Source organism: Paroedura picta, chromosome 1, assembly GCF_049243985.1.
Source record: "Paroedura picta isolate Pp20150507F chromosome 1, Ppicta_v3.0, whole genome shotgun sequence".
Taxonomy (NCBI): Eukaryota; Metazoa; Chordata; class Lepidosauria; order Squamata; family Gekkonidae; genus Paroedura; species Paroedura picta.
Window position 1 is genome coordinate 128,579,820 of NC_135369.1, and position 18,847 is coordinate 128,598,666.

At 42.5% G+C, this 18,847-nt stretch overlaps 1 protein-coding gene across 2 annotated transcripts in view; it reads left to right on the forward strand.

The window, feature by feature from the left end:
• Positions 1 to 18,847, forward strand: part of ASCC3 (activating signal cointegrator 1 complex subunit 3) — a 303,036-nt gene that overhangs the window by 153,333 nt on the left and 130,856 nt on the right. For both annotated transcript variants that reach the window (XM_077303437.1, XM_077303430.1), the window contains exons 15-16: positions 14,101 to 14,292; positions 14,622 to 14,846. In XM_077303437.1, the coding sequence (XP_077159552.1) occupies positions 14,101 to 14,292; positions 14,622 to 14,846 (417 nt within the window). The remainder of the gene's footprint in view (positions 1 to 14,100; positions 14,293 to 14,621; positions 14,847 to 18,847) is intronic.

The following is an 18,847-nucleotide window of genomic DNA, read 5'->3' on the forward strand; positions in this document are numbered from 1 at the left end:
AAGAGTGTGGCAGATTACAGTGGATGAGCAATAGAGTTGTGAGTGTCCTGCATAGTACAAGGTGTTGGACTAGATGACCCAAAGGGTCCCTTTCACTATTATTCTATGATTCTATCACTTACACACACTGGAGCCCTGTTTGCTGACATTATGCTTCCCAGGTTTAGTAAGGCTGGACTGGTGTGCAAGCTGCATTTCAGCAGTAGGACTGAGCAAGTTGGGGCCTACATATGAAACCAAAATGGAACCAGGGCTAAAACAATGATGGCCTATTCATTCACTCAACTTTGTATGTTGGCCTAATTGTTTGTTTCTCACATTCTCACTGTGGGCACGTAATTTATCCATCATGAATTTATGGAAGCAGAATAAAATCCAATACATGATGATGATATTCCAACAAGGGATTTAATTGTATTCACTATTTTCTTTTTGTCGGTACTTCATGACATGTCACACTAATTAAAACCCATCTGTTAAGAAACATTTACACATTACCAAAACATTAATATTATTTTCCATAAGTGACAGTTTGTTGCTAAAACCCATAGGTTGCTCTCTCATTAGTGATAATTAATGGAGCTATTTCACTGCCCTGTGAGACACAAGAACAAAAAAAGATGTTTTCATCTGCTGATGTTTGCAGGAAAGATTCATTTGTAGTTCCTGTCAAAATTATGGCTCAGTTATGCAAAACATTTATCATAACAACTTGTGCACAGCACAGCATATCAAATACTTGGTTCAAATATAACCTTGTTTAAAAGTTCAGCAGTTTACTACTTTTAACAGCTTTTTTCTTCATTTTCCATGCCCTCTGAATTTTGTACTTTAAATTCTTAAGCCTCTGTAGGTTGCAATCTTGTAACGATTTCTTCTCCTGCCTGCTTATTTTAAAATGCTCTGTCTGTGAATGAGTAAGAAGAAAAAAATAAAGATTATCTCATTTGGTTTCTGAGAAAGATACCAATACATTCGGGGGACGGGACAAGTTGAGTTTCTATAAGAAAGCTGTAACAAAACTCTGCACTAGTTTAAAAAATCGTAGAGTGCTGCAATAATGCAGTATTGTTTAATTTTCCAAAGGGAATGAAGACTTCAATAAATGTACACGTAGGAGATAATATCTCTCAGGGCTAAGGGGTTCTACATTTATGGCTGGAATAGCAGTCTTCAGAGAGAATCAGACCAGACCGGACAGCAAAGGCACAACGTTGGTTAGCTAGCACCAGTGAGAAGCTAAGCCCTATGGTGGTGGAGAGCTCAAATGATCTTTTAATGTGCTTAGTTTCAGCAGGTACCTGTGTTGGTTTGCAGTACAACACCTAGATTCTAGTCTCGTAATATCCTAGAGACCAATAAGAGTTTGGTGGTATGAACTTTATTATTATTATTATTTATTTATTTATTTATTTCCTGCCATTCCCCGTAGGCTCGTGGCGGGTCACAGTAGTCTTGTCCCCATTAAAATACCCATTAAAAGACTTTAAAACAATCCCAACATGGCGGAAACTCTCATTATTCCCACCCCTGCTATCAGAGCGGCAGGGAGGATGGCATATAGGCTGCCATTTAGAGGATGGAGCAGAGTTGTTCTCTCTTGCCCCGGAGGGATAGTCCAGAACCAATGGGATGAAATTAATTCAAAAGAAATTCTGCCTAAACATCCGGAAGAAGTTCCTGACATCTTTGGAAATTTTTAAACAGAGGCTGGATAGCCATCTAATGGAGAGCCTGATTCTGTGAAGGTTCATGGGGGTGGCAGGTTACAGTAGATGAGCGATAGGGTTGTGACTGTCCTGCATAGTGCGAGGGGTTGAACCAGATGACCCATGAGGTACCTTCCAACTCTATGATTCTAACTTTCAAAAATCAAAGCTCTCTTCATAAGAGACAAGTAGGAATGTGAATCCTTGAGTCATTACATTCCAGTCTGAAGGTACAAGGGGGAGTTGCATTCTTTGTGCAGTGGTTAATCGTCGTAGCCTGTAATCTGGAGAGACAGGCTCAAGTTCCCAATCCTCCACATGCAGCCAGCTGGGTGACCTTGGGCCAGTTACCGTTCTCAGAACTCTCAGCCTCACCTACCTTACAGGGTGACTGGTGTGGGAGAGGAAGGGAACGTGATTGCAAGCCACTTTGAGACTCCTTTGGGTAGAGAGAAGTGGGGTACAAACAAAACAGTTCTTCATACTGGGATAAGAGACTTGGAGATAGTGATCTCCAGTCCTACGTATATCTGGCTAAGGGAGCTTTGACGGTCAAAAACTGTTTTTCTCTAAATGTTGTGGGTGTCTGTCATATGGTAGCCTGACAGTTTCTGTCTGAATCTTTCTTTCCATAATGTTACGTTCTGTAGTTCAATGGTCACCAACACTATGGCACCTGCTGATACCTTTCTTGGCACCCACCAAATATTTTTAGAAAGTAAGTGGGGGCAGATGGAACTTTTGCCCAGCAAGGCTTATGACTGGCTACTGAAGATTTAGCTGGCTGTGCAGAAAGCATTGCTTAGACAGCAGCAAGGATCTTTACTGTTTGACTGATGGAAAACTGCAGTTGCCATTTTTTGGCTGGCCCCACCTCATGTGGCAGTCATTTAATGAACACCAAAACCTTTATTTCGCTTCAGGGAAATAAATAAAAGTCTAGTTTTGTTTATATCTAATTTCTTTCTTGATACCTTCAAATGGACAAATTAGAATTAAATACCAGGGCGATGAAGAATCAGGAGTGTCTCTACAGCTCACCAGAGGCAGGTAGAAGCATAGCTCTTAACAGTAGCATAATTTACCTCACAGATGTGTGATTTACCAAACACATCTCTAGCTACTCCATTATGTTCATGTAGCTGGTGGTGTGGTATGTATAGTAAATAGTAGTGTGGTATGTATAGTTAATAGAGACTTATACCCACAACATTCCATAACTAAAGTAAGGCACTACTCAAATAGAAGTCAGTGGCTTTTTTATTATTAGGTCTTCCTGCCAAAATATAAACGGCCTTTGAGGTTCCTTTCACAAACTCACAAAATAAATTAATACAAGGTATGCACTCAAGACATGCCAAACATATAACAGGAGGCTGCATGGAAAGGGAAAATTGAGTAAAACTGCCCTCTCTTGAAATGCTCAAGTAACTGTCATAAGAAAAGAATGAGTCTACTTAACCCAACTCAACATTCTTCTTACAACTCTGTATGGTGTATAGACTTTTCTTTCTGAAGGGCCTGCAACATTGAGTTTTGGGGGGAAATTGAAAAGATTTGTTTACATTCATGAATGTTTAGATAAAACTTACAAACTGTTGTATATTGCCGCAATGCAACATATCCCCACACAATATATTGTGACTGTAATAATTGCTGTGGAATAATGTAAAACAATATTCCCATCCACTTATGCTGCTTGGAGTAGTTTTATCAGCCTGTTTATGGTGCAAAACAAATGTATCTTTTCAGAGATATAGAAGGTACTGCAGATGCTATAAAGGAGTTGTCTGACACCACTGAGATAATGGGGTGAATTTCCATAACAACATGGTGCTAATGGCTCCAGTAGGGAAAACTTAATAGGTAAACATCTGTACCATGGTGTTCTGTAACATCCTAGCCGGAACTTACTCAAATTAAGAAATAGGTTATGATACTTCAATGCTGTTGGGGGAAAGTCCAGGTGGTTAGTACCTCTTTCTCTTATATCCTCCTAAATGTTAGGCTAACCAGGTTTGTGGGTTCCTCTAATGTTTTGAGTGTTGAAAGGATCACCTTAACGTTTAATTTAAAGATTGTAGGATAATTTGCTTAGTTAGTACCTGAATGAAACATATTGAAGTCGTCTTGCTAGGAGGGCAGTATAAAAATCAAATCTGACTTAAACAGAACTATCTGATCAGCATTCCAACACTATGCTCATTGATAATTACAGTATTTGCTGATGTATAAGACTACTTTTTCCCCTTGAAAAACATGCCTCCAAGTGGGGGGGGGGATAGACATAGCTGCCCACAGTGGCCTCCTGATGCCCGCCCAGTGCCCATAGTGGCCTCTTGGTGCCCGTCCACCTCATTCTGCATGCCATCCAGTATCGCGCGGTATCCAGCATGGCTGCGGCGAGCATCAGCAGTGAGATAGGGGTGCCAGCATTTTCGGCATGACCGTCCCGTTCTGCTCAGTGGGAAGCAGCGGCACTCCAGCTCGCCCCTTGTCTACGCAGAGCTCGCACATGCACACTTGCGCAGTAGTGCCGGTTACAGAGATGCAGGGGCAGGCCGGAGGCGCTGCGGTTGCACTGCGGCTGTACAATGGTGACAAGGACAGGTACTGTTATGTAATGTAACAAACTCTATATTTTGAATGGAAATGTTGGGGGGTTGTCTTATACGCCCATTCGTCTTATAGGCCGGCAAATACGGTAAGCTTCAAGAAATCTGAAATGTAACTCATTGCTATTGGCCATGAATACAAACCATCCTATGAATCTATTGAATATAATATTTATTTATTTATTGTTTACATTTATAGATCGCCCCTATCGATCCTGTTGTTTTGGGGCAGTTTACAGCATTCATAAAATACAGTTGTTTTCCATATTTTTCTACTGTTCTACGTTGCTTGTTGTTATCACTTTATTATTGTTAAATTAGGTCATCTGTATAGTTTCTGTTTTATGTGAGCCTCCCTAAGCCTTCGGGGAGGGTGCTACATAAACATAATTAATTAATTAAAACAATTAAAATCAACTATACATGATTAATGGTACCATAACTATATGCCAGGTCTCATAGGCTAGACCAGTTGGTAGACTTGGTTCTAGATGTTTATTATTCTTTTCATATGAAGGAGGCAAGCGAGTGTGAGGAGGCTGGTTATGTTGCAAGTAAGAATTACTTCAGGAGAAACATTAACCCATAAATACTAACTAGGGGTGGGCACAAACAAACAAAAATCTGATTTGAGGTAGTCCCAAGTCAAACTCCAAACTGAACGAAACAAACATGCCCTGGACCAAACCGGACAGTTCAGACCACCATTCTCCTGACCTTAGTAAGCCACAGCCAGGAGAAAGGGGGAGAAATCACCTGGGAAGGGTTAAATAGCTTGCCATGATTTAAACCTAACAGTTGATGGGTGGACCACCTTGCTCAGCTGTTGGATTTAAATGGCACAAACAACTGAACTAACAAAAGTCCAGGAAATGTGTAAGGAAGGCACCTTCCCCAAATATCAATTCTAGGATTATGAACTGGGCCTCATGAACCAGTTCATGCCCATCCCTAATACCTACTTAACCAAGATTATAATCCAGCTCAGAGTCCCATTTACAACTCTTTGTTAGCAGTTGTTGTCTGTATCAGCATGCATTCTTAAAGCAGCTAGTAGGCATTTACATTTCAAGTGGGAAATATTTCAGGGGAGGGAGCATATAACCATGTAGCATGCTCCTGACTGCTCTATCAGGATCAAACTTAATTACCGTATTTGCCGGCGTATAAGACGGCTTTTTTCCTCTCAAAAACATGCCTCCAAGTGGGGGGGCCGTCTTATACGCCGGGTGCACCAGTCTGGATGCGGCGGGCGGCGGGCGGCGGGCGGCTCCCCCCCCGACACTGAGCTCACGGCGGCGAGCGGCGGCGGCGGTAGCTCCCCCCCCCACTGGGCGAGCGGCGGTGGCGAGCGGCGGCGGCGGCAGCTCTCCCCCACTGGGCTCACAGTGGCGGCGAGCGGCGGCGGGCGGCGGCGAGCGGCGAGCGGCTCCCCCCCACTGGGCGAGCAGCGCTGGCGAGCAGCGGCGGCGGTAGATCCCCCCCCACTGGGCGAGCGGCGGCGGTGGTAGCTCCCCCCCACACTGGGCGAGCGGCGGCGAGCAGCTCCCCCCCACTGGGCTCACTCCATATTTTGAGTGAAAATGTTGGGGGGTCGTCTTATACGCCCAGTCGCCTTATACGCCGGCAAATACGGTATGTTTAGGGAATGTTAGTTCATCTTTTTTTACTAATAAACTACCTTATCTAGGGTAGAAGAAGAAGAGTTGGTTCTTATATGCCGCTTTTCCCTACCCGAAGAAGGCTCAAAGCGGCTTACAGTCGCCTTCCCATTCCTCTCCCCACAACAGACACCCTGTGAGGTGGGTGAGGCTGAGAGAGCCCTGATATCACTGCCCGGTCAGAACAGTTTTATCAGTGCCGTGGCGAGCCCAAGGTCACCCAGCTGGTTGCATGTGGGGGAGCGCAGAATTGAACCCGGCATGCCAGATTAGAAGTCCGCACTCCTAACCACAACACCAAACTGGCTCTCGTACTGGATTTTGACACCTCTAAATAAATTTGCGACACATTGGACCTCAGGATAGTGTTTCTTGTTTGTTCAGATTCATGGGTTCTTCAAATTTCTCCCATGGCCCTATTTTTTTCTTCAAATTACTTCAACTTTTCAAATCCTGAATGTAGAGAAAACCTTAAAATGGTTAAATTATACTTTGAGGATAATTTCTTTATAAAGCCCCCCCCCTCCCGAGAGTGTGTTTCTATTACTTATCAGTTATACATGTTTATTAATTCCAGTAGGGGATTTTATTTTAAAATTGAAAGGGTAGGTTATCTTCAGTCAGGGTCTTAAAAAATCCACTAGACCTTCCTTTTGTCAAAATATTATTCCATGTAGAATGAAAGCTGTTGTGTTGAAAGACTCTCTGTTCATTGTGTAGCATGAGAACAAAACTAAATTTGTTTTGAAAGCCACTTAGAAAATGATGCTAGGAAACAATATTGAGAATACAATTTATATGTTGGTTGTTAAACAATGAAAACAAAAGATGCATTCTTCTGTTAATGCTTATTTTCTGACCTTGATCACAAGAAGTCCTAAAACTGTTTACTACAAAACAATCTACAAAACTTCATCTGCAGAAGATATGCTAATGAATTATTATTTTCATTTTCACCCCTCTGTGTATGTTCATATGTATGTATGCAGCTGCTAGGGTCCTCACAGGTACATCTTGAGGGGCCCATATCCAACCTGTGCTGAGATAGCTGCATTGGTTGCCAGCTGCAGCCTGGATTAAGTTCAAGGTTTTGGTATTAATCTTTAAGGCTGTCTGTGGCCAGAGCACCACTTAAGTGAGGGGCCACTTACCTGCTTGCCTCCTGTAGAACACTTTGTTCTGTGGATGCAAACTTATTGTAGATCCCTAGCCTGGGGGAAGTTTGCCTGGCCTATATCCAGGTCAAGGCCTTTTCGGTTCTGGCCCCAACCTAGTGGAATGAGCTCCCAGAGGGCCCTGGGACTGAGGGCCCTGACGGAACTCACGCAGTTCCACGAGGGCCTATAAGATGGAGCTCTTCTGCATCTTATAGGCCCTGCTCTTGAGGCCAGGCCTGTTAAAATCTGGGCTCTCCCTCAAGCGAATAAGATTTATGCTACTCCCTATATACCCCCCCCAAGGCATTATACATCTTCTGTGAGTGGGCATGGGATGGGGGGGTTAGTCCACTGCCAGAATATGGTACTGTTTTTCTGTGTTTTTTATGTTTTTATGGGATTTTATTGTGGGTTTATATTATTGTTAACCACCATGAGCTGGTCAAGGGAGTGGTGGGTTATAAATTAGAAATAAATAATATGCACTGCCAAGGGCTGAAAGGAAGGAGAGACCCATTGTCTGCCTTATGTCCATTCTACAGAACGATTTCTATTAAATTCTGAATGCTGAAAATTCTTAACATTCAATATTATTTTCAGTGTAGCTCTATAAAAGATGTGGATGTAATATATGCTTAATGTTGAGTATTGGGAGCCACCTTGTGGATTTTCTGTTATTGCAGATTGTAATGTTGTGTCTTCCATATAGGAACCTGGGTGCTGCTGTTTTGAACCATTTTACATCAAAGTATAAGCATATTAACTCTGTTTTTAGTGATTTGCAAGGCATTTTTTGTTCACAGTATATTTTCTTCTTTTCCATTACATAGTCATGATTATATTTTATAACATATTGATTGATGATTGATAGTACATATTATATTATTAACAGTGGAATTATACAAAGAAAGCATTAATAAAGTATTAATTTATTTCATTGTATTTTATTATATTATATTTTTTTATATTTCACTCTCCCTTGTGGCTCACAGCAGTTTACAATGGAACTTTCATGAAAACAGTATGAAAATTTTATAATCCCACTGGAAATGTGCATGTTGGTAGTATTCAAGGAATTCTTTGATGTGCCTTTGTCTTTTTAGTTTATTAACTTCATATATAGCCTGTTTTTTTTCCCCAGTGGGAGCCCAGAATGACTTTTAGTATTTTATTCTCACAATTCTGTGAGGTAGGTTAGGCTCAGAGTATGTGACCTGCCCAAGGTCATGCCTCAGAGTTCCATGGTAGTTTATTACAATCTATTTTGGGGAGGTACCACAGGGTAAACTTTCATCCTCAAATGTTATCACTAATTATCACATCCTATTATCTTCTCATTGTTGAATTTTTTTAACAAGAACTTTTCTTTTTCTCTTAGCCTTGTCAGGACTTTGATAACTTTAGGCAATTGTGTATTCATGGTCAGCTATACATACACGCCAACCCAAACTATGTGAAGATGTACAGTCCTCTGATTTATATGCTGACATGCTTACCTTCACCTATCCAGTAACCTTGCATAGCAGCCCTGTTTTTTTAATGTAAGATAAATAACACCTAGTGTGAGCCAATGTATCTTAGATGGCTTTAGAGGTTTCAGAAAAGCTATTCTTGGTTGTTTGAATTTGACATGCAAAGAAACAGCAATAAACTGGAGTGTCTATTGTACAAAGGTGGGGGAGGCACAAACAGAAGGACTCTCTTGCTTTGGTTTTCTACCAAGTGATTCAATACCACTGCAACTGTTGGCCAGTTTCATAGCTTGGAAAGGTTGGGCGGGACCAGCAGACCTGATGATCGCTGTCTCCAATTTGTTCTGCACTGTATGTTTAAAAGGAAGGGGCTGCAGAGAGGCTGGTCATTCAGAGATCCCTGTGATGGACAGAAGGCTGACCTATCCTTAAAGAGGAAAATGGAAGTGTGACTCCAACATCCAACCTGAGAGAAGGGATGGCATGTTGGAAGGAAATGTAGCAGGAGTTCATTTCAGCTCTGTCTCAGGGAGAGAGTAGAGAGAGCTCAGGTCTAGCTCAGGAAAAGAGCAGACAGAGTTAAGGGTAACTGTTTTTGTTTGTGTGGCCACATCTCACAGATTGAGCTGGCAGCCCGCAGGGCTCGGCTCCTCCTCCACCTTCAGAAAGGTGGAGAAAGGTTCCTGCCCCGGGAACCCTGCCCATGGGGGGGCACCGACGGTGGGGGCCTTCTCCCGGCCCAAGGGACAGCCTCGCCGCATCAGTGGCGAGGCCGCTCCTGGGGCCGGGAGAAGGCCCCGGGACGCTGCGGGGTGGGGGGGTGGCTCGCCTTAGGAGACCAGCCTGCGGCCAGGAGAACACCCCAGGTTGCGGCCCACTCGCCCCCGCGTCCCAGACTCTCGGGAAGCCTTCAGCCTGCAAAGGCTTCCCCAGGGACTGGCCCCTAGCACCCATTTTATTTCAAAATAAAATGGGCTTTATTTCTAGTTTATTTATAACAGGCTTATTTGTACAAGGCTGCATAAATATAAATCCAGATAGCTATGTTATCTAGGGCTAAAGACTATATGTGGTATCCTGAGAGGAATCTTAAATTTCTTTTTTTTTTCTTTTCTTTTTTTTTTTTTTGCTTCCAAAAGTAATTTTTTATATTCATGCTTTACAAACTGCCGCCAAAGGAAATAAGAAATTGAGACCAAGTTATAAATTGAGCGTAGGGTTTGGCTGTTCTAAAGTCATTAGCACAAATATTACTCTCTTGCTTTTGAGCTAAATTAAACTAAATTTCAAATTTTTATTCCATAACTTCATGAAAGTGTTGAGTTCTATGTCCTACTGTTAGATCAGATCTTTGTAAGTTTAACTATCCATCTAAAAGTTCTCAAGGTGAATGACTTCCTTGGTACCTGGTATTGCTTGGAAGGAAAAGACAGCATTTCTTTTCTCTTACTTAGGAGTATCTGTTCCAAACCATGCCTTGTTGAAGTAGTCTTGTATATTTACAGGTTTGTGAAATTGCCTCTGTGTATATAGTTGTGATATAGCCTCTTGTGGCGCAGAGTGGTAAGGCAGCAGACATGCAGTCTGAAAGCTCTGCCCATGAGTCTGGGAGTTCAATCCCAGCAGCCAGTTCAAGGTTGACTCAGCCTTCCGTCCTTCTGAGGTCGCTAAAATGAGTACCCAGTTTGCTGGGGGGTAAACGGTAATGACTGGGGAAGGCACCGGCAAATCACCCCATATTGAGTCTGCCATGAAAACGCTAGAGGGCGTCACCCCAAGGATCAGACATGACCTAGTGCTTGCACATGGGATACCTTTACCTTTTTATATAGTTGTGATCTTTTAAGCTAAAATTAGAGGTTCCTTCTTTCCAAAAGTAGTACCTATACAGGAAATTTGTATACAGGAAAATTGCAAAAGCAATTTTAAGCTAATATGGTAAGGACAAAAGGAAATAACTACTTTACAGAATGAGTCATTAAACTATAGAATTTGCTGCCAGTGGATACAATGATTACTAGAAGCAAACAGTAAGATCATCAGTGGCTACTAACCATGGAGAATAAACAGAATCTCCAGATTCATAGGCAGTAAACCTCTGAGTACCAGTGCCAGTAGCTAACATCAGGGGAAGACCTCATCCTCTATGTCCTGTTGGTGGACCTCCAGAGAAATGGTTGGCCACAGGAAGTTAGATAATGAATCATTGGTCTGATCTGGAAGGTCTCTTCTTGTGCTTACATAAGAGACTAGAAGAAGAAGACAAAGAGTTGGATCTTATATGCTGCTTTTCCCTACCCGAAGGAGGCTCAAAGCAGTTTACAGTCGCCTTCCCATTCCTTTCCCCACAACAAACACCCTGTGGGGTGGGTGAGGCTGAGAGATTCCTGATATCACTGCTCAGTCAGAACAGTTTTATCAGTGCTGTGGCGAGCCCAAGGTCACCCAGCTGGCTGCATGTGGGGGAGTGCAGAATTGAACCCGGCTTGACAGATTAGAAGTCTGCTCTCCTAACTTCTCAGCCAAGCTGGTTGACCGGTGAAGCAGCAGGAGGAGCAAACGATGGACGGCATGTGAGGGCTTTGAAAGGGAAGGAGGGAAGGGGGGCGAGGCAGAGGGCCCATAGGTCTTTTGATGGGGGGGCAGGTTAGGGGGGCGGCGGGGAAAGAGTTGCGTGTAGACATGGAGGGGTAAGAAGTGGCGGCGGAGTGCTGGTTTGGCAGGGGGAGAGAGGGGCTGCTCTGGCCGTTTGCACAGATGCACGCCGTTGGGGTAGCCAGTGAGGTTTCTTCCGTGGCATTTCGAGGCGGGCCCAACAGCTGCCTTACCGCTGCCGTCTCAGCCACCTGTGCCTTCTGCCTCTGGGCGAGGCGTCGTCCTTGGCAGCACCCTGGATCACGGCCAGGCCAAGATGGTAGGCCGCCGCAGCAGCAGCAGGATCAGCAGAAGGCTGGCTGCCCCGCCTCCTGCCCCGCACTGTGGGCAGCATGGAACAGTAAGTCCCAGGGCAAGCAGCCAGTCAATCAGAAGGTGTGGTTCGTGCGCCTCCCAAATTGCCCGTTGGCCCCAGACTGACAGCAGACGGGCAATTCAGAAGGCGCTTCACACCTTCCGATTGGCCCCTTTGTTGTCAGTCCTATGGCAAGCAGCCAGTCGGAAGTTGCGCTGCGCGCGTCTTCCAATTGGCCCCTTGCCCCTGGACTGACACCTTCGCACCTTCTGATTGGCCCCTCCGCTTGTCAGTCCTGAGGCAAGGGTCCAATCTGCAGATTTCAATCCCTGACTCGGCCCACCCCCACCCCCCTTAGCCTTTTATTTATACTGCAGAGCTCGGTATACAGATGTAAGAGAAAATGGATCACCCTACTCAATTAAAAGATCTGTGGATGCTCCAAAAGAATTGAAAATAATCTTGGACCTGAAGGCAAATAATCAGTTACCATAAGGGAATTTATGAAGTGTGTGTGTTTCTGGGAGTGAAACAGTTTAAGGGGCAACAAGGAGTATTAAGTTAGGCAACAAAACTTTTAATGGGAGACATATATAGGTATGTTTACTGACATCCATTCACATTCCCCAATGAATCACACTGTAGTGTATCAGGTTAGTGGCATTTGCAGAGATTCCAAAGAATTTCTAAACTGTATTTGACTTTTAAACTAGATAAAATGGGATGGGGGAGAAAGCAACACAGAATCCAGGAGAGAAGAAGCTTCCACCTGAAGCCCACCTGAAGGAGAGAAGGAGAGAAGGAGGATGGGAACAAAGCTTTCTAGAATAGCCAGCTTGGGGTAGTGATTAGGAGTGGTTAAGAGTGTGGAGCCAGGTTTCATTCCCCACTCCTCCTCCACATGTAGCTAGCTGGGTGACCTTGGCCACAGCACTGATAAAGCTGTTCTGACAAAGCAGTAATATCAGGGCTGTTTCAGCCTCACCTACCTCACAGGGTGTCTGTTGTGGGGAGAGGAAAGGGAAGGCTGTTTTGAGAGTGGGGATCGGAAAGCTGCATATAAGAACCAACTCTTCTTTTTCTTCTTCTTCTAGAAGTGCCCTAAAAGCCGCTTATTGGGAAGATATGTTGAGAGAAAGAGTAGAGAGGGAAAGTGAAGTTGCCATTGGTCTTGTTTGCCTCGGTCAGATTTGCACAATATGGGTGGAATGGAAAAGTGAAAGTGACTTCCTCATCTGAGAAGGAAGTTGTCATGAAAATTGCTCACCTGTGGAGGGTTAGCCCCAGACTTGGCATAGGGTCTTAGACACTTTAACAATCCATATGTACCTGGGCCATTATTCAGAAGTTTGACTGCTGCCATCAATTTCTTTGTACTCCAGTAACCTGCTCTATATTCAGAAATCTTCTCATTTCCTGTACTGCTCTTCTCAGTTCAGTAATGTGAGCAGGTGAATACACAAATATCATTATTAATCTTTTTTCATAACAGAGAGAAGCATTTGGAAATATAGGTGGAATGCAGTCAGTTTCTATATACAGACTACTATGGGTGTTAGAACACAATAATGCTGCTGTTTTAATTAGCAGTAAGTAACCATACTCTCCTCTTCATATGGATTCCCCAAGGTAGACCAGATCTGATCTGATCATTTTTTCCTAGGCAGAAGCCTCCTTTTTCAAAGAGTTTCTTGAGAAGTGTGTGGCTCAATCATCTTCAAGAGAGCTAAAAAAGTTTCAGATGCTAAATTAAATGTTAAACCTTCACATGGGTTGGGTGTGTTGTTGATACTCACTTTGAAGCTGTGTTCCAAGTACCGTGCTACAGAGACTCTCCACCTGTTGTTTTCCTTAAAATTATAGCATTAGAATCTGCAGTGTTTAATAATACATGGGACCAGATGGTCCGTTAACATAAGGAAAAAAGTAATTTTGCTAAGACACTATTATTTATATTTAACAAACACCAAATGAAAAGAGTGATAACCGATGATGATGTCATCCATTCAGTCATGTCAGCTTCAAAGTGAGTATCAACAAGACACCAGTGATACTGCCTGTGTCTTCTCTGTGATATAGCCTGCTTGATTTGTAAAAGGTAATGGAAAAGGCCTCTACCTCAGATCCTGGAGAGCTGCTGGCAGGGTAGAAAGTATTGACCTTCTTATTACAGTGGTCTGTTTCGTATGTCCATGAGTCAGTAGGATATGTACAATAAAGCAGCAAACACTTTACTTATATATTGACGTGCATGTAGAAACTACAGTACTGCTCACTTGCAAGTTCCACACCAAGATTCCCACCTGCTGACCAAAGCATGCCATGAAAACCTCCAGATAGTCTCTCAGACCATTTATGCTTCAGGGCCTTTAGCATTGCTGACAGTTATCAATCTGAATTACAATATCCACTTGAAATATATTGTTATTCTTAACATGTCATTGAATTATGTGGTAAGTATCTGTATTTAGTTATGTTTGTGTGCTAAATTAATGTTACATTGATTTTATCTTTTATTCCCCTTGCCCATAAAAAGGTACAAAAGTCCAGAAACAAACAGCTGCGTGAAATGTTTCCAGATGGGTTCAGTATTCATCATGCCGGGATGCTGCGTCAAGATAGAAACTTGGTGGAGAGTTTGTTTTCTCGTGGTTATATCAAAGTCTTGGTTTGTACAGCTACATTAGCCTGGGGTGTCAATCTTCCAGCCCATGCCGTTATCATTAAGGTAGGAGCATACCAGCTCTCTTTATAAGACAGAGAGAATCTGTAAAGCTTCATGTAACAAGATATTTGCTGTAGTTTTCAAAAGGAAACATGTATGCAGGGGATGGTGGTTGCTGTTAATTATCTAGATTTTATTTAGCTTGTTAAACTGATTCTCTCTTTTGGGAGTCGAGTTTTATAGTAAAGATTTAAATATACCATAGATTATGAAAGGATTAGCTAAAGTACACTTCTGAAATCCTGCTGTATTTGTCTAATTTTCATCTTCAGCTTATCTGGCTTTTATTCTTGTGTGTTTATGTTAATTTTTATTAACTTTTCCTCAACCAGGGAACACAGATCTATGCTGCAAAAAGAGGCTCCTTTGTTGACCTTGGAATTTTAGATGTCATGCAGATATTTGGGCGAGCTGGACGGCCTCAGTTTGACAAATTTGGAGAAGGCGTCATCATTACAACACATGACAAACTCAGCCATTACCTGACTCTGCTAACTCAGCAGAACCCAATCGAGAGCCAGTTTCTTGAAAGCCTTGCAGACAATTTGAACGCAGAGGTACTGTTTAAGAAATTCACCATAGCTAATGCATACAAAGCTTGGGGTAATAATATTAGCAAGAACAGAGGAAGTCCACATTCAGATCTCTAAAATCTAGCAGTTTTATTTTAGTAGTTTATGGGGATTGTGACACTACAAAATATTATGCAATTGTAGCAAAGCCTTCTTGAATGCAATGTTTCGGGGGCCTTAGATTAGTTTATTTTTAAAATCTTCAGGTTTGTAAATTATTTTTTCTAAATAAAATACATACTATGTTAATTTTTTCCCCAGCAGCTACTGTTTTAGGAGTAAAACTTTTAAAAGGAAAAGCCAGTTAAACTGCACTCAGTAGCATTTAAAAGGTCCTCAAACCCACCAAAGATGTAAAGATTTTTCTTAGTCCATCGTATTGTTGGAGGAGATTGACTCTTAGACCAATGACATGAAAGATTGAAACATTATATCTGTGGGTGCAAACATTTCTGCCTACAAAGTATAACTTTAGTAGCTTTCCCACTCCCACAACAGCCTAAGATGCCCCTGAGGCTCCCCTCTTCCCCAGGTGCAGGGGTCCAGGGAGCATTTTAAATCGCCACAGAAAGGGTCACAGCAAGAATTGCACTCCATAGACATGTTGTGGAAATGTTGCACTGCACCCAAGCCCAAAACTGCATATTACCTCAAAGGATTATCCTATGCCTCATTAATCTTGCCTGAACAGGTTTCTTTCAACTTGGGAGATGGGGGTGATGAGAAGGCAGCCCCCCCCCTCCGCGCCACACACAGCCTTACCTGTCCAGCCTTTCCTTTGGAATATGTGAACGGGGGAAAGAGACCCCCCCCCCACAAACACATACAACTTTCCCTGCATGGCCTAGACTTTGGAAATGAGGGAGCAGAAAGGTGGCACTCCAGCCCCACTGCCTACTAATTGGTATGGAACTACTTAGTAGGAAGTGACCACATTTCTCCTCCACATGTCTCAAAAGAGTGATACTAGAAGGTACACTGAAAGAGTATCATAATTATCTTCAAGTATTTACAGTGTATACAAGAATATACAATATTTAGCTATTGAGGAAGATACTCATCTCTGAAAATGAGATATCCACTGGGACGTGTTCTGGCTTGGTATATATATTTGTATTAACTGCACACAATAATTCTTCTTCTGACGTGAGCCACATCAGCTTCTTTCTTCAGTCACACTGTATTGTGCTGCTGAGGTTATGGAGCACAGAACCTACACAGATCTCCTGATCTGTTTTTATGAGAAGTTTCAAAGTGTTATCTTTTTGATACTCAAGAGTTTTTAAGGGCTGAATCTGGCTACTCACATTGAGCATAACAATTTCAGAGTAAAAATGATTGCATAATAAGTTGCAGTGTGTCCAAGAGCTTCAGTGTTGTTACTCCACTAATACTCCATATATACATAGTGTTAAATAACTGAACACAGTACACAAATTACCGCTAGTTCTTCAGTTTGTGACATATTCCTGAAAGTGCCAGATGAATAAATTCTTCATCCAAAGGAACCACCATTGAAAAGGCTATCTTTCAAGTAATCATCTGCCTAGACTCTAGAGGCAAGGTATTCTAAGAAAATCTTCTAATAAAGAACTTCGTTCAATAGCAGGAAAATAGTTCAATATAGAAAAAAGTCAAATATCTTGAATCCAGATAATATGGAGCTTTATATGTCACTGTGGTTGTAAACCACAGTTGTATGGTTGTAAACATAAATGAGGTTGTAAACATAAACAAACCAGAAACTAGGGAAAACCTTTTAATGCAATGGAAATAGGCTCCTTATAAGTAGTTATGGTTAAAAGTCTGCTGCATTCTGAAACAGCTGTTCTCAGTCATAGCTCCATCTACAAGCCTGGTTATAACCACACTATGGATGATGATAAGCTCATTTCTATAGAATAAGGATCACAATTGACAACAACAGAAAGTCATGTTATGTAATTGACGTTATCGAATCATCCAGTACTAAAGCTGGATTTAAAATTATCCCCAAGTTGTATTTCTATTCTTTAAGAAAAATTGTGTTGTTGTTAGCTGCGAAGTCGTGTCCGACCCATCGCGACCCCATGGACAATGATTCTCCAGGCCTTCCTGTCCTCTACCATTCCCTGGAGTCCATTTAAATTTGCACCTACTGCTTCAGTGACTCCATCTAGCCACGTCATTCTCTGTCGTCCCCTTCTTCTTTTGCCCTCGATCGCTCCCAGCATTAGGCTCTTCTCCAGGGAGTCCTTCCTTCTCATGAGGTGGCCAAAGTATTTGAGTTTCATCTTCACGATCTGGCCTTCTAAGGAGCAGTCAGGGCTGATCCCCTCTAGGACTGACCGGTTTGTTCGCCTTGCGGTCCAAGGGACTCGCAAGAGTCTTCTCCAGCACCAGAGTTCAAAAGCCTCAATTCTTTGACGCTCGGCCTTCCTTATGGTCCAACTTTCGCAGCCATACATTGCAACTGGGAATACCATAGCCTTGACTAAACGCCCTTTTGTTGCCAGGGTGATGTCTCTGCTTTTTAGGATGCTGTCTAGATTTGCCATAGCTTTCCTCCCCAGGAGCAAGCGTCTTTTAATTTCTATGCTGCAGTCCCCATCTGCAGTGATCTTGTAGCCCAGGAAAATAAAATCTGTCACTATCTCCATTTCTTCCTCATCTATTTGCCAGGAATTGAGAGGGCCGGATGCCATGATCTTTGTTTTCTTGATGTTGAGTTTCAAGCCAATTTTTGCACTCTCCTCCTTCACCCGCATCAACAGGCTCTTTAGTTCCTCTTCACTTTCTGCCATTAGAGTGGTATCATCTGCATATCTGAGGTTGTTGATATTTCTCCCTGCAATTCTGATCCCAATTTGTGACTCCTCTAATCCCGCCTTTCTCATGATGTGCTCCGCATACAAGTTAAATAGGCAAGGCGACAGTATACAGCCTTGCTGAACTCCTTTCTCAATTTTGAACCAATCAGTGATTCCATGCCCGGTTCTCACTGTTGCTTCTTGACCTGCATATAGGGTTCTCAAGAGACAAATAAGATGCTCTGGTATACCCATCTCTTTAAGAACTTGCCACAATTTGTTGTGCTCCACACAATGAAAGGCATTAGCATAGTCAATGAAGCAGAAGTAGATGTTCTTCTGGAACTCCCTAGCTTTCTCCATGATCCAGCGTATGTTGGCAATTTGATCTCTAGTTCCTCTGCCTCTTTGAAATCCTGCCTGTACTTCTGGAAGTTCTTGGTCCACATATTGCTGGAGCCTAGCTTGTAGTATTTTGAGCATAACTTTGCTAGCATGAGAAATGAGTGCAATGGTGTGGTAGTCTGAGCATTCTTTGGCATTGCCATTCTTTGGGATTGGAATGTAAACTGACCTTTTCCAATCTTGTGGCCATTGTTGAGTTTTCCAAATTTGCTGCCATATTGAGTGTAGCACTTTTACTTCATCGTCTTTTAAGATTTTGAATAGTTCAACTCACCACCACTAGCTTTATTGTTGCTCAGACTTCCTAAAGCCCATTTGACTTCACATTCCAGGATATCTGGCTCCAGGTCAGTAACTACCCCATTGTTGTTATCAGGGATGTTAAGCTCGCTCTTGTATAGTTCTTCTGTACAATTTTGCCACCTTTTTAAATTTCTTCTGCTTCTGTGAGGTCCCTACCATTTTGGTCCTTTATCATACCCATCTTTGCATGAAACGTTATCTTCATATCTCCAATTTTATTGAAAAGATCTCTGGTCCTCCCCATTCTATTGTTTACTTCTATTTGTTTGCACTGTTCATTTAAGAAGGCATTCTTATCTCTTCTAGCTTTTCTCTGGAATTCTGCATTCAGTTGGGTGTATCTTTCTCTTTCTCCCTTGCCTTCCCTTCTTTCCTCAGCTATTTGTAAAGCTTCCTCAGATAGCCATTTTGATTTCTTGCATTTCTTTTTCTTTGGGTTGGTTTTAGTTGCTACCTCTTGTACAATGTTGCAAACCTCCGTCTATAGTT